The sequence below is a fragment of the Magallana gigas genome, chromosome 6 (assembly GCF_963853765.1).
Source record: "Magallana gigas chromosome 6, xbMagGiga1.1, whole genome shotgun sequence".
Lineage (NCBI taxonomy): Eukaryota > Metazoa > Mollusca > Bivalvia > Ostreida > Ostreidae > Magallana > Magallana gigas.
Genome location: NC_088858.1, coordinates 26,629,833 through 26,644,081, shown reverse-complemented (window position 1 = coordinate 26,644,081; position 14,249 = coordinate 26,629,833). Strand labels below are relative to the sequence as shown.

Below are 14,249 nucleotides of genomic sequence, written 5' to 3'. Positions count from 1 at the left end.
ATGCTGCTTTTCAGAAATGTACAGTGCTTATAATCATGTTGTGAAACTTGAGGCTTAGATCAGTGGCTTTATACAAGAAGCATTAACAGGTATCAGTAATGTGTGTGACTTATTTTCATTTAATCACTCTAGGTTAATGTGCATGAGGTAAGATGGTAATTAAGGCACGGAGGTACACAGCATACAAACAGTGTACCTTAGATTAAGTTCTGCATCATCAGCATGTGTATGAGACAGTCGATGCAAATACCTCTCCATTATAAAGGGGTGGAGCATACAGACAGATAGAATATAGCGTAGTGTGCATATTTTATATTACCATACAAAATTATGTAAATGTCTAGGTCACATACATTTGCATTCTGCATGCATGCATTTGTAGGCCTTGCGTAATTTTTTATCAAAGAATGAAGAATATTCACTGCAGTGCATGATGTGTAAAAATTCAGCTTTTTTTTTTTTCAATTCTGATGCCTATAGTATTTGCCTTGTTTTCAGGAAATTGAGATTTTTCTTTCAATATGGTTTTAAAACAGTCATGAAAAAAGGTCGTAGTTTTGATAATGACTTTTGTGAATTGATCCGCACAGTCTCTTGGACTCTTTTTCTGTCGCCTGTCACAGAATGCCAGCATCTTTTTTATACCCAGCATATATAAACTTGTAGAGTTATGTATTCCGTTTACAGAGCAGTATTGTCTATATATATATAGTTATAAAGCAGTGACCTATAACAAACCTTAATCGTAGCATTTAAATCTAGAAAATTTGTATCATAAGGCTTATATATACAAAATGAAGAAATTTATGGATGTATATGATATGTAAATGTAACATTAGATACCCGATACCATATCTACCGGTTTAATTAAAAAAAATTAATACTGAAAAAAAAAGAAACAACAAGGTATTTTTTCATTACTTATAAACTTATGCAGTCTTTATAAGAAAAAATTTATAAAAACTTAAAATCTAGGAAAAAATGTAAATAATAATTTGATCAGTATTAAAAGTTTTTTTGATTGTGATGTTTTATATTTCTTTAGGTAAATTGTCTCAGAATATGTTCTTCATATTGATTATGTCAATTAAGGAGAAGAGAGTATGAAAGAGAATTTTTTATCTATTTATTTTAATTTAGAATGAAAAAACATGCTGGTCTAACATTGTTTTTTCTGTTCTTTTCATTTTACATAATTTTACTTTCATGATTGGCATTCACTATATTTTGTTTTTGGAAAATACAGAAAATTGAAAAAATGGTGATATACATGTTCATTACATGTATAATTTTAGCTTTATCGACCAATCAAAACAGACATTCCATTCGCTGATGTCATTACCTATCTGGAAAGTTTACCGAACTACGACTCCCCCGAGTTGTTTGGAATGACCAACAATGCTGAGAAGGCATGTCGAGAGATGCAGGCCCACGAGTTGATTGACACCATTATAAATGTACAACCGCGACTGTCCCTGGACATCTTGGGGTAGGTGAATGGTTATTACTACAGCAGTTTTCATTAGTACATGTACTTTTTAATGCATGTATCATGCCTGTAATACACTTAAAATAATATACATGTATAACTAGACATGGAAATTCTTGCATGGATCCCTGTGAATTTTAGGACTGAGAAGAGTAACGATGATGTGGTACTAGAGGTGGCCAACGACATCCTGAGGCTGCTCCCGGTCAGTATCGAGGACTACACAGACGTGAGGGAGTCCCATGGGGGGCAGATTCAGAACATCCCCCGCCCCTCCCTCAAAGACATCCTGTTCAAGGAGGCCCCCGAGCTAAAGGACAAGGAGAAAGAGAGAAGTAAGGAAATTGTTTGATAATTAACTTGTAAAATTATTTGATTTTTTTTTCACAGGGTATGTATTAAAATTATTGTCTTGGACTGACCTGTCCGCTTTCTTCACTTTCTTCTTTTTGCCTGTCAGAATTTGCCCATCTGTTTATCTGGCTCCTTTTTTCTTTTCTCAAAGAACAACAAATCTATTTTATATATATCATATGGACATTACTAATTGATATCCATGTTGTTAATGGTTAGATATATAGCAAAAGAATTTGTAAATTTCTTTTTCAGTTGTACAGGAAGCAATAGATACAGTGGTCGGTAACTCTGCCTTGATGACAGTTCTGAGACAGGAAGTGGACCGATTCAACCACTTGTTGGCCATCATCCACGAATCTCTGAAGGCTCTCATCCTGGCTGTCAAGGGAGAAGTCATTATGTCGGAATCCTTGGAGGAGGCGTACACAGCTCTCCTCAGTCAGAAGGTCCCACAAAACTGGAAGGTATACAATCAGGAGCTTCTGACTTTGTTTAGTTCCAAATATTTCTGAATAAGAGAAGAATGAGAGATGGGGTAATGGAGGAAAGTTTATGATGAATGACACTTATACCATAAATAACATCAAATAAAAACAAGAAATTCTCTAAACTTGCAGTATATCCTTATTTGATTATGTATTGTTTGATAATGCAAATTAGACCTGTCTATGAACACAAATATTGGTCCATGCACATGCAATTCCTTTGTATGTACATGTACATGTAAAACAACGCCTCTGTAAATTTATATGCTTATGATATTTCTTACCCTTTCACAGAATGCATCCTACGAGTCATGTAAGCAGCTGGGATCCTGGACCCATGACCTCATGATGAGGGTGGAATTCTTTGCCACGTGGGCAGGGCTGATCTGCGGAAATGTGGAGAAACTTATCAAAGCCACTCTGATGACCTCCAAACAACAATCCAACGCTCCCCCTCCCCCACCTCCAGACCACGAACCAGAGGACCTCAGCAAAAACCAGCCCCGGGCATTCTGGTTGTCTGGTTTCTTCTTCCCGCAAGGTATATAAATATACTAGGACAAGTACCAGAATCTGAACAAGTCTTTAACGGTATATTCCTTATATTACGTGAGTAATTAATTCTACAATCCCGCTGGTTTGTATCAAATCGCGAGGTTATAAAATCGCAAACATGGAATTCTTGTGGTTCTCAATTCTTAGAAAATGATTGTGAGATTTTAAAATCCTGGAAGGGTACTTCTTGCGATTTTATGTGGATATTAATTTCTTGCATTTAATTAGGAATTTACAGTTTTAATTGAAAGATTCTGAACATTTTGGTCAGTTTGGATGAAAGTTTCAAGGATAACGATGTGTTGGAATTGATATTTTTGCAAGAACTACCGCTAGCACATTCTAGGTTATTATAATTTCATGTTAAATACTGAAATCTGATTGGTTTAGTTGCAGTTTATTTAAGAAATAAACAACGTTATTTAGGGTGGTGGCCATCATGGAATATGCCAACAGAGCAATTGCTATTCATAATGCCATGTTCACTAAATAATCGTTGTTTATTACTTATATTTGCATTTTACCACTCGCAAATACCCTGTATTAGCCTAGACCTTGACATTTAGCTATTACATCAAAAGTAAACATTCAGACTGTAATGTATCTTTTTAATTCACGTAGATTTGTTAACAGAATCAATGATATTTTAAAACAGTAATTACTTTAAAATGTTATCAAAAACATCTTTTAATATTACATGTAAATACGTCAATTTTAATGGGGTTGGAGAAAAACACATGATGTATCGTATAGTGGTTTAAATCTATAACGTCATGTAAAAGTATATATAACGTTACACCTTTATGACGTCATAGTATACTGACAGAGCAATTGCAATTATAGAGAAATAATTGCAGCTCCTCCGTATGGGCTTACAGTGGGAAAGAACAATGGAAATGCAAATATAATCTGTTGTATTACCCTAATCATTGTTAGCACCACACTTGGCAATGGGTAACAATGAATTATTACATGCGCATAAATTATGCGCATATGGTTTGCTGCAGAATTTACATCAGCAGTAAAGTTTTCTTTAAAATTAAGACATGAGTATAATGAAATAAATAGTACCTGTTTGGGAGGGCAACAAACAGTTGAAATTGACACCCTTCAAAAACCATTGACAACCTCAGCTTCGCGTTGGTTGTTACCCTCCCAAACATGAACTACATGTATTTAGATAACATTACCAGAAGTCTTGATAATTCATTATGCAAAAAAAAAATTACAAATATTTTTGAAACAGATGTGACTTATAATTGTTGACTTTTTTTGTACAGGGTTCTTGACAGGAGTACAACAGAATCACGCCAGAAAGCTGGGCATCTCAGTGGACTCACTGGTATTTAACTTCCAAGTCAAAACCAGGCCGATGGACACCGAAGAGTCGCTGTGTGATCTCAAGCACAAACCCCACATAAAGACCACTGCATTTAAGGTAACCAAATTAAGAAATTATAGTTTACCATTTAGCCATTTCCTGTATTTAGTGATATATTTTACAGAATATAAAAAAAGTCTTTATGTCAGACTAGCATGTACAAATATGTTGACAATATCTTGTATACAAGTATAAATTCAGACATGAAAATGGCTTTCATCAAAATTGTCTAAATAATTTCAAGTCTTTTTAGTTCTCTTGATCTAGTATTTTGTACATACATTGTCACAAAATTTAAGGATTTTGTCAAAATTATCTTGATAGCCAACAGAATTTTTTTGGATGACATGATCCCATGTTGTAATCTTTACAGGGTAATCATGCCCCGGAAAATGGGGTGCTGGTGTTTGGTCTGTTCCTGGACGGGGCTAGCTGGGACCCCCACCACGAGTGTCTGAACGACTCCAGACCTGGGGACAGGTTCTCCAAGCTACCAGAAATCCATTTTGAACCTGTGCAGGTAAACCTCCCTACATTCTCTTCCGAAATCTCAAAGTACACTTAGGTACCAGTTTATTTATCAGTTTTGTTTATCAAATTTCGAGATACAAAGAATGACTAAAAAAGTAAACAACTCTGGCATAAAAATCATCAAATGCTGTTTTTTTTCTAGCCTGGTTCTTTTCAGCAGAAAAAGTATTGAAAAACACAGAACCAACAAAATTCAAAATGGAGTTTTCTTGAAAAAATGAAACTCTATTCAAGGGTCATCTCTCTTCAATGATTACTTTTACATGCTTCTGTGGGTGACTTTCTAATACATGTTTGGCCATTATTTAATTTTTTTCAAAGTATCTGCACTGATATATATATAGAAAAAAATTGAGATTTCTTTTTGTAATTTCAGATTGGAACAGCAGGAACTCCAGAAAGCTCCTCATCTGATGTTGCTACCACCAATACTACTAAAACTGCTAGTGCAGAGACTTACAAGACTTACAAATGTCCATTGTACCGGACATCCGCTAGGGCTGGAACTCTGTCCTCTACTGGTCACTCCACAAACTTTGTGACTGCGGTCGACCTTCCGTCTAAACACCTGTCCGATTTCTGGGTCATGAGAGGAATCGCCATGTTGTGTCAGTTAGACGACTGATTACAGGATATAGTTCATTGTTGATTTTTTTATCTTCTTTAAAAAAAAACTGTATTTATATATAACTGTTGTGATTTGTTTACAACGTACTTAAAGAATGCGCGTTGAAGTACATTTTATATTGTTGTTATTTACTGTCATTGAGACACATTATTGGACAAACTGCTGAATTTATGACATATTTTTTTTGTTCTTTCAAGTGTTGATGGTTATTTTCAGGGTTCTGCGAACTTCCGTCCTATTTTTTTTTCTCAGTGTGATACATGTCTGTTTATTGTGCCTTTACATGTAATTTATTGCCTTACAATGTATATACATATACTTCAAACTGCTGAATAAATAGAAGCATTATAACACTGGAACCCCAACCAGCATTTACAACTTGTGCAGGGTTATCTTGTATTTGACTTCATTTTAAATGAAACTGGATAATTTTCATCCAGGTTTTCATATTTTAAGATTTAATAAGTACCGGTATATTGTACTGCACATATGGTAGTACATTTACTCTGCTGACTGTTTTTACTGTGATAAATTTACTCCGTCATTTATTTAAGACTTTATAAAAAGAAATAAATTATTTAAAAGTTTACATTTATTTTTGTCTTTTGTTTTCCACTGTTAGCTATCAAGAACCACTTACAGAAGCTGTCTGCTTATCAAACCATATAATGACTGATCTGTGAGAGTTGTAGCCCTTAGATTGAACTGAACTGAACATTTCAATTTTCTTTGTCATTTGAATCTTATTTGATTTGCATGTCAACTGAATTACACAGACACACTTAATTCAAAGTTAGTTGTAACACTAAATCCCCATGGATTTCCAGTGGGGAGCAGAATGGACTGAAGACCCTTGGATTGCAATGTATAAACAGTAAAACATATACAGTATGACCACTGTTATATGGTCAGCATGTAGACTTCCTATTTGTGTAGATCACCACAAAAATTTTTTACAAACAGGTTCATCCTCTTTCTTGCTTCTTGTAGTTTTATGTTTGGGTTAACCTCTTTTCATTATCCACAAATATAAAAAATTATTTCTCCATTTTAAGATAAAAACTTGCAAGGTACTAAAATCACAATTGTGTTTAATTTCTCCCCACTAACCATCTGTAGTATTTCTATTGGTATGTTGTTTCTTGAACTAACTGTCAGAATTGAAGTAGGTAATACCGTAATAGGTAAACAGCTAAGCCCCACTGTCAACAACCTCCCTCAAGTCAATACTCAGTCTCAAGTACATGTATAAGTATTGAGCTCATTATGCTCTTACTTAATTACTGAGCTCATTAATCATTATGCTCTTGTATTAGTATTGAGCTCATTATGCTCTTGTATAAGTACTGAGCTCATTATTCTCTTGTATAACAACCGAGCTTATTATGCTCTTAATTTACTTTTAAAGATTTGGTTTGAGAATGGAGTTCGGTGATTTGAAAAATGTTGTGCACTTAAATATAAAGATACAAACACTGGTTTAAAGAACAACAACAATCCTGTAAATATAACAATATTTCATTTTATTATCAATAAGAATAATAAAATATTAAGCAATAAACAAAGAAAGACTTGAGATATCACACCAGGTCCGTAAAGCTCAAGATATCACATAAAACAATCAGTAGCACAAATATCACCCGACGTCCTCACTCCTTCACTGATATGCTGGTACTCGACTCTGTGTTATTCCTCGTCATGACGCCACCTGGTGGTACACTTAGTAAACTGTGGGATTTCCGCCTCTTTTTGAGCTGGTCTAATGTTTTCTGACTGGTTCCCCCTCTAGTGGTGGCTGTTTCGGAACGGTCCATTGGACTTCCTAGAATGCTTCCTGCTTCATCAGATGACACTTCCTGTAAAAAACATACAATTTAACTAAGATTTTTTTTTTTTATTTAGTACCTCCTGAAAAATACTTCTAAAGAGTACTCTGTCATATAAATCAATGACTATAAGTTTGTTAGAATTAAATGACTTTATGATATTACCATTTCTGTGTAATCAATAATTTATTTGTTGCTATAGAAGCTATTAAATTGTGCCATTTAAAAAAGCATATGCACTCACTATGAAAGGCATAGAAAAAATACTAGTATAATACATGTAGTTCTAAATCAATTTCTACAATGATGATGCACTTGTGGAACAAAAGAAAATGATGCTCAAAATCAAGACCAACATCTTAAGCTAGACATAAATGTACAGCACAACACAGCTATATGATCCAATCTAAACACAAACACAAACATAGGTAATCATAGATTACTAAGCTCACCGAGACGGAGCATCACCCTTATGAGACATCACCTACATAAGACCACCTTTATCATTTTATATGAAAATCATACTTTATGATCTTGGATATTCATGGATTCTGTTTTGACAAAATATCGTATATCATCTGATAAAATTTTTTATGATAATCATATGTTCATATGTTAATCAATACAATGATATAAAATTAAATATTGCATCATGTCATATTTATAATATATATCATATAATACAATAAATACCGTAATAAACAATAATGAGATATGATATTGTAACGTATAATATGACATTGTATTGTGTTATACCTTATTGTATTTGATCACATAATACAATATCATAAAATATTATACAATATAGTATTATATTACAATATCATATTACATAATACTGTTATTAATACATCATAACATTGAAACATGATATTATATTGTATAATATAGTATGTTATTGTATTGAATGAGACTGAAACATATTTGATACATTATATGATATTATATCATATAATACAATATAATTTGATTCCAACATTGTATCTTATCAAATGATACAATATCATGTGATAAAGTAAAATATTATAAAATACATTATTATATTATACATATTGTATCATATGACACAATAATATATTACAATATCATATAATACAATTTCATGTGATATGATAATATATCATAAAAACCAATATCATATCATACAATATCGTATGATACAATATTATATAATATTACAATATCATATAATACAATTTCATGTGATATAATTCTATATTACTGTAACCAATATCATATTATACAATATTGTCTGATACAATATTATAGAATATACAATATTGTATCATAGGATACAATATAATATTTTGCAATATCTTATGTAATTGTATCATGTGATAAAATAATAAATTAAAAATACAGTATAATATTATACAATATTGTATCATAATATACAATACTATACATAACAATATCATGATACAATATCATAAAATTAAAAAAAAATATGATACAATATCATATCGTATCGTATAACTTTTATAATATAACATATGATATCATATTGTATCATATCAAACAATATTGTTTCATATCATACAAACTATATCATAGAAATCATGTTATATCATTTATCAACAAACACATCTATCTATCGAGCTGGTTTGAGTGAGGTAGGAGATTTATTTAGCATCCTTGATAATGGAGATCAGGCTCTGCATCTGAAGCAACCTCTGCATTTAATTTATAATAAAGTTAAATCAACTATGCAAGCTATCATCTATAAAACATGTGACCTGTTCCAAAAAACTAAACCTCATCCAGCATCCGAAACCTATGGCTCAGATTCAGCATTCAAGCCCATCAGGTGCATTGGTATCATAAGACGCATCATCCATGCAAGTTTGGTGAAGTTTGGACCAGTAATAACTAAGATATCATCATCAGAGGGCACTAGCAATTAAAACCTTAACTTCCCCCAGCATCCGTAACCTATGGCTCAGATTCAGCATCCATGCCTGTCAGGTGCATCTGTATCATAAGACACACCATCCATTCAAGTTTGGTGAAGTTAGGACCTGTAATAACTAAGATTTATTTTTTAGCATCCTTGATAATGGAGATCAAGCTCTGCATCTGAAGCTACCTCCTGCAATTCATTCATATTACAGTTAAATCAACTATGCAAGTTTGAAATAGTACCATCATCTATTAAACATGTGACCTGTTCCTAAAAACTTAACTTTATCCAGCATCCGAAACCAGACTCAGCATTCAAGCCTGTCAGGTGCATCAGTATCATAAGACACACCATCCATGGAAGTTCTGGTGAAGTTAGGACAAGTAATAACTAAGATATCATCATCAGAGGGCACCTGTTTCAAAAACTTTATTTAACCAGCTCTTAAAACCTTAACCTCCTCCAGCATCCGAAACCTATTGCTCAGATTCAGCATTCAAGCTTGTCAGGTGCATCAGTATCATAAGACGCACCATCCATACAAGTTTGGTGAAGTTAGGACCAGTAGTAACTAAGATATAATCATCAGAGGGCACCTGCAACAAAAACTTTAACCAGCTCTAAAAACCTTAACCTCTTCCAGCATCCGAAACCTATTGCTCAGATTCAGCATTCAAGCTTGTCAGGTGCATCAGTATCATAAGACGCATCATCCATACAAGTTTGGTGAAGTTAGGACCAGAAGTAACTTAGATATTGCTATCAATGGGCACCCGCAACAAAAACTTTAACCTGCTCCAATAACCTTAACCTCCTCCAGCATCCGAAACCTATAGCTTAGATTCAGCACTCAAGCCTGTCTGGTGCATCAGTATCATAAGGCACACCATCCATGCAAGTTTGGTGAAACACGGACCAGCAGTAACTTAGATATTGCTATCAAAGGGCACCTGCAACAAAAACTTTAACCTGGTCCAACAACCTTAAACTCCTCCAGCATCTAAAATTTAGGACCCAGATTCAGCATCCAAGTCTTTCAATTCCATAAGTAGGTCCAGATGCATCATCCATGCAAGTTTGGTGAAGATAGGACAAGTAATAGCTTGGATACAGGACCTGCAACAAAAACTTTAACCAGGTCCGGACGCCGACGCCGACGCCGACGCCGACGCCACCGCCGACGCCGAGGGTATAGCATAAGCTCTCCTTGACTTCGTCTCGGTGAGCTAAAAAGTGTCAACAATTTATTCAAATGCAACTGGAACACCCTCCCTTTCATTTCAAAACATATGCTACTGTATACAGGGAAATATTCGCACCCTTTTAATTTCGCCCCTTTCGCCCTCGTTGTCATTGGGCAAATATAAGATTTGGCGATTTCCTCTGTCTCAAACTATCTTTCTTTATTCACAACTTCGTCTGGGCAAATTCAAGACGGGGCGAAACTGTTTGCAAGTGAAAAAGAACGAAAATAATGGCAAAAATAACCCTGTATACAGTATTAAACATAAGTCCATTGAAATTCCATAAGTATATAACCCACTCAACTGATCCTTGCTGAACAACAAAACAAGCAACAGTGACTTCCAATACCCCTAAAATCCATATCTTCCATGCAATTATCTGTTGTGCAGTTCATTCCACAGAGTAGATACATGTATTTGGAGTCTGATCACCATTTGACCCTTTTTACCTTGTCTGGAGGGTGGGCAAGATGCCTGTAGCCCGAGCCTTATGCTGTAACGACTCATGACAGACATGGCTTTGAACCTCGCCTGTAACCTCTCCTGTTGTTCCTGGTGTTTCTATTCAGTGACAATGACTTTGAATGCTTCATGATTGAATGACATAAGCCCCAAAAATGCACAGAATATGAAGAAAAAAATCATCCTATTGAATAACTGTTACATTCTATGGAAAGAAATCTAGTACCTTTAATATTAAGCAGCTAACTTAATTTTCTAAGGTGATTTTGTGATTTGTTTTTGTTAGTTTGAAGAAAGTTAAATATATAGAAAAATGGCAGTTTCTGAATCACATGAAATGACAGTGCTGCCCCTGTGCCCAAACACTTATATATACCACTCTGTACCCAGTGCGATTTAACTTGATCAACATAAAAAAAAGTTCAACAGTGATCAACGCCCTTGTCAATTTGGTGGTTCATTTGCAATCTGTGCATGTATAAAGCCTTAGAATACATACAAAATAGTGTCCTAAACATTTGAAAATTGTTATATAGCCACCATGCCATCTCATCGTTATTTCGGATTTTCCTTCATCCAATTTAGCTAAACAAATGCTTATCATATTCAATGATATTTGATACAAATAAATCTAGGTTCAAGAAGGTGATGGATATAACAAAGATATCAACATACATTTGTTAATCATGAACTATCAAAAAGATATAATTGTACAGAAGTCATTCAAGACAAAGGCCAACTATTTTGCAATGATGACAGTTTTTCAATGCTGACTCTGTTACAGTAGTAGATCTATTGATCAGTCTGGAGATTTAACTTCAAAACATCAAAATGATAAATTGGGTAACATATCACGTGCATTGTCCATTACATACCCGGTATTTTTTACCAAGATGTGTTAATCAACTAATAAAAATGTTTTGTTCTACAATGGAAAAATGTGACTTTACAACCTTTTATCCCATTTGTATAGAATGAAAACATCCAAATAAGGTACACCCTATCAACAAAATAAAAATAAACACCCTTGCACCCATAGTTTTCCTATATACCAATACTCTCCATTATCATTTTTCCTTACCTGTTCATCCTATACAAAAACAGGACAGAAATAAAGTTAAATAATTCAAAGCAATTAAAAATTGTTAATTGAACAGTGCAAGGTCAGCTATGGTTGACCAAGCAGTTAAACATAAACTAGAAAGAGAGCGACTATTTCTACGTTTAAATGCTTAGACTACACATTGACCCAATCAAAGGGAGTTAAGCCAACACCGACAGACACACGTACCCAATCCCTCACTCCTTCTCTCTGTAAAAGGATTGCATTCAATGTCAGTCATTTAGTACACTGTTACTCTACATTCAGAATACAAAGTGGACACATGAGTATTAATTAAGTACCGGTAAATAATTAATATGAATATATATTGATCACCTTCCCCTTCTAATTTTTTTAAAATCAATTTTTATTTTTTTCAAAATCAGTTTTCTCAATCTTCAATAAATTGATTTTTAAACCTATAAATATTGAAAAGATTATATCAAATTTCCACATTCTTCAACCCTCCTCATTTCAATATTTTAAACAAAGATCCTTATGTCAACATGTCCACTTTGCATAAGTTACAGTACATGCCAATTAACATTAATTAATAAATATCAGCCCTGTTTAGAAATAAAGCTGCTAGTCTGATGGTTTTGATGCCACCTCAAACTCTATGAGTCCATTCTATACCTGACTTCCCTGTTAAATTGAAGCATGTACATCATTTCATCAAATACCATTATAAAATCCCCTGACCAGTATAATGTGTTAGTAAACTGTTTCCCCATAATCTATTTCAGTCACAAATATTAAGCTCAAAATGTATTTACTTTACTCTAATTAGTAAACCTAAGCTCATACAAACTGATTTTTTCTCTAGTAAAAATATGCATACACGTTCAATTTATTATCATCTATATATACGCTAGACTGTTCCTTGTACCCTAGGACCTCAATTTTTGGCAGATTATGTATTGGACTAAAATGTGCCTCTATTCGATATGACTACAAATTTAGCAAAAAATAAGATTCTCTTTATTAAATTTCTGTGCAGGTCATTTTTGGTTTTTCTTTTTCAATTAAGTGTTATACATGTATGTACCGGTAATATTATGCGAGATTTGCTAAACATACTGGTAATATTTAGAAGGACATGCTCCTTATTCTTGGGACTTTTTGTTTATGGTTGATTTTCAAGTTCAATGTACATGTAAAGGCATATAGATTTACAATGCATGTGATCACCAATGAGTGAGGTCCTTTGAGAGTTAGGGACAGACTATATACAATATTTGAAATACAATCAAGCACACACAAATTCTGACCAGTTTAAAATAAAAAAGCATTTTGATTTCCCCAATACCGTCCACGTTCAAATTATGCATGGTATAATTAATGGAGAATTTATCTTCTATAGACTTTTCAGCAACAATTAATTTTTCTTCAAATACTTGGCTATTCTACATGTAGCTAATAAAACATCATACTCTGCAATTAGTTAACAAAACACAATTGCAAGTTGTGTAAATCCTGTTTAGCCCTACAAATTAATCAATAAAAAAAATATTGCATTTCATATCTCCAAGCAATTAATGAAATAGCCTACATAAAAACAGGGGGGTGTAATATAAAAACCAATGCTGGGTATAATGATAGAGCTTTCTAGTCCTCCGTTTCAACAGCAAATCGCTAATACAAGGCAGGTAGTTTGGCTGTAGCTGACATTTTTGTAGCCTAATTAGAAACTGATTTCACAGCAGCAGCTTTAAAAAAGCATGTGACCCAAGTCAATAGTCATGTGACCAAGGCCACATGATCAATACCCACACAGAGATGCCTTGTCATCATCATCATCATCGTTGTCAATGCTGTTATCTTTTTTGTAATTTTGATCAATATCCTGACTCATACGTGTACTTTGTCTTTCCTCTTCATCTATATCTGAACTTGGTGTTCTTAGCTAAAAAATCATCCCAGTTGTATATTTTTGTTTCTAAAGAAATTTCCTTTTAAGATATCTTGCTCTTATCAACTGAATATACAAAATGCTTGTTAAATAGAATTATCATTTAGATTACCTATTTATTTCTTAAAAGAATGAAAATCTGGAAACCAGACACTGGTAAATTTCAGTACATGTTTAACGAATTGTCACAAGATTTCAAAGTGCCTATAAATTAAAGAATTCTTTTTAGCAAAACAGGTGAGTATTATGTACAACACAGGTGAATATAAAGTATGTGGGTTGTACAAATCCAAATAGATAAATTCCGAATAAATATATTTTCATATCCCTATAAATCTCTTCATCGTGATTAGTAAATGGATTATAAGTTTCAAGCC

General features: G+C 33.6%; 2 protein-coding genes across 11 annotated transcripts in view; one reads left to right on the top strand and one right to left on the bottom strand.

The window, feature by feature from the left end:
• Positions 1-6,012, top strand: part of LOC105327226 (dynein axonemal heavy chain 6) — a 54,756-nt gene extending 48,744 nt beyond the window's left edge. Inside the window, exons 80-87 of the mRNA XM_066089161.1 lie at positions 133-147; positions 1,296-1,489; positions 1,631-1,824; positions 2,099-2,310; positions 2,626-2,872; positions 4,167-4,324; positions 4,641-4,787; positions 5,175-6,012. Coding sequence (XP_065945233.1) covers positions 133-147; positions 1,296-1,489; positions 1,631-1,824; positions 2,099-2,310; positions 2,626-2,872; positions 4,167-4,324; positions 4,641-4,787; positions 5,175-5,423 — 1,416 coding nt within the window. The 3' untranslated portion in view covers positions 5,424-6,012. The remainder of the gene's footprint in view (positions 1-132; positions 148-1,295; positions 1,490-1,630; positions 1,825-2,098; positions 2,311-2,625; positions 2,873-4,166; positions 4,325-4,640; positions 4,788-5,174) is intronic.
• Positions 6,013-6,928: 916 nt separating this feature from the next.
• LOC105327225 (regulator of G-protein signaling 22) overlaps positions 6,929-14,249 on the bottom strand; it is a 34,374-nt gene continuing 27,053 nt past the window's right edge. For all 10 annotated transcript variants that reach the window (XM_066086795.1, XM_066086796.1, XM_066086797.1 and 7 more), the window contains 2 exons: positions 12,150-12,170; positions 6,929-7,282 (listed from right to left, as the gene is read on the bottom strand). In XM_066086795.1, the coding sequence (XP_065942867.1) occupies positions 7,076-7,282; positions 12,150-12,170 (228 nt within the window). In that variant the 3' untranslated portion in view covers positions 6,929-7,075. The remainder of the gene's footprint in view (positions 7,283-12,149; positions 12,171-14,249) is intronic.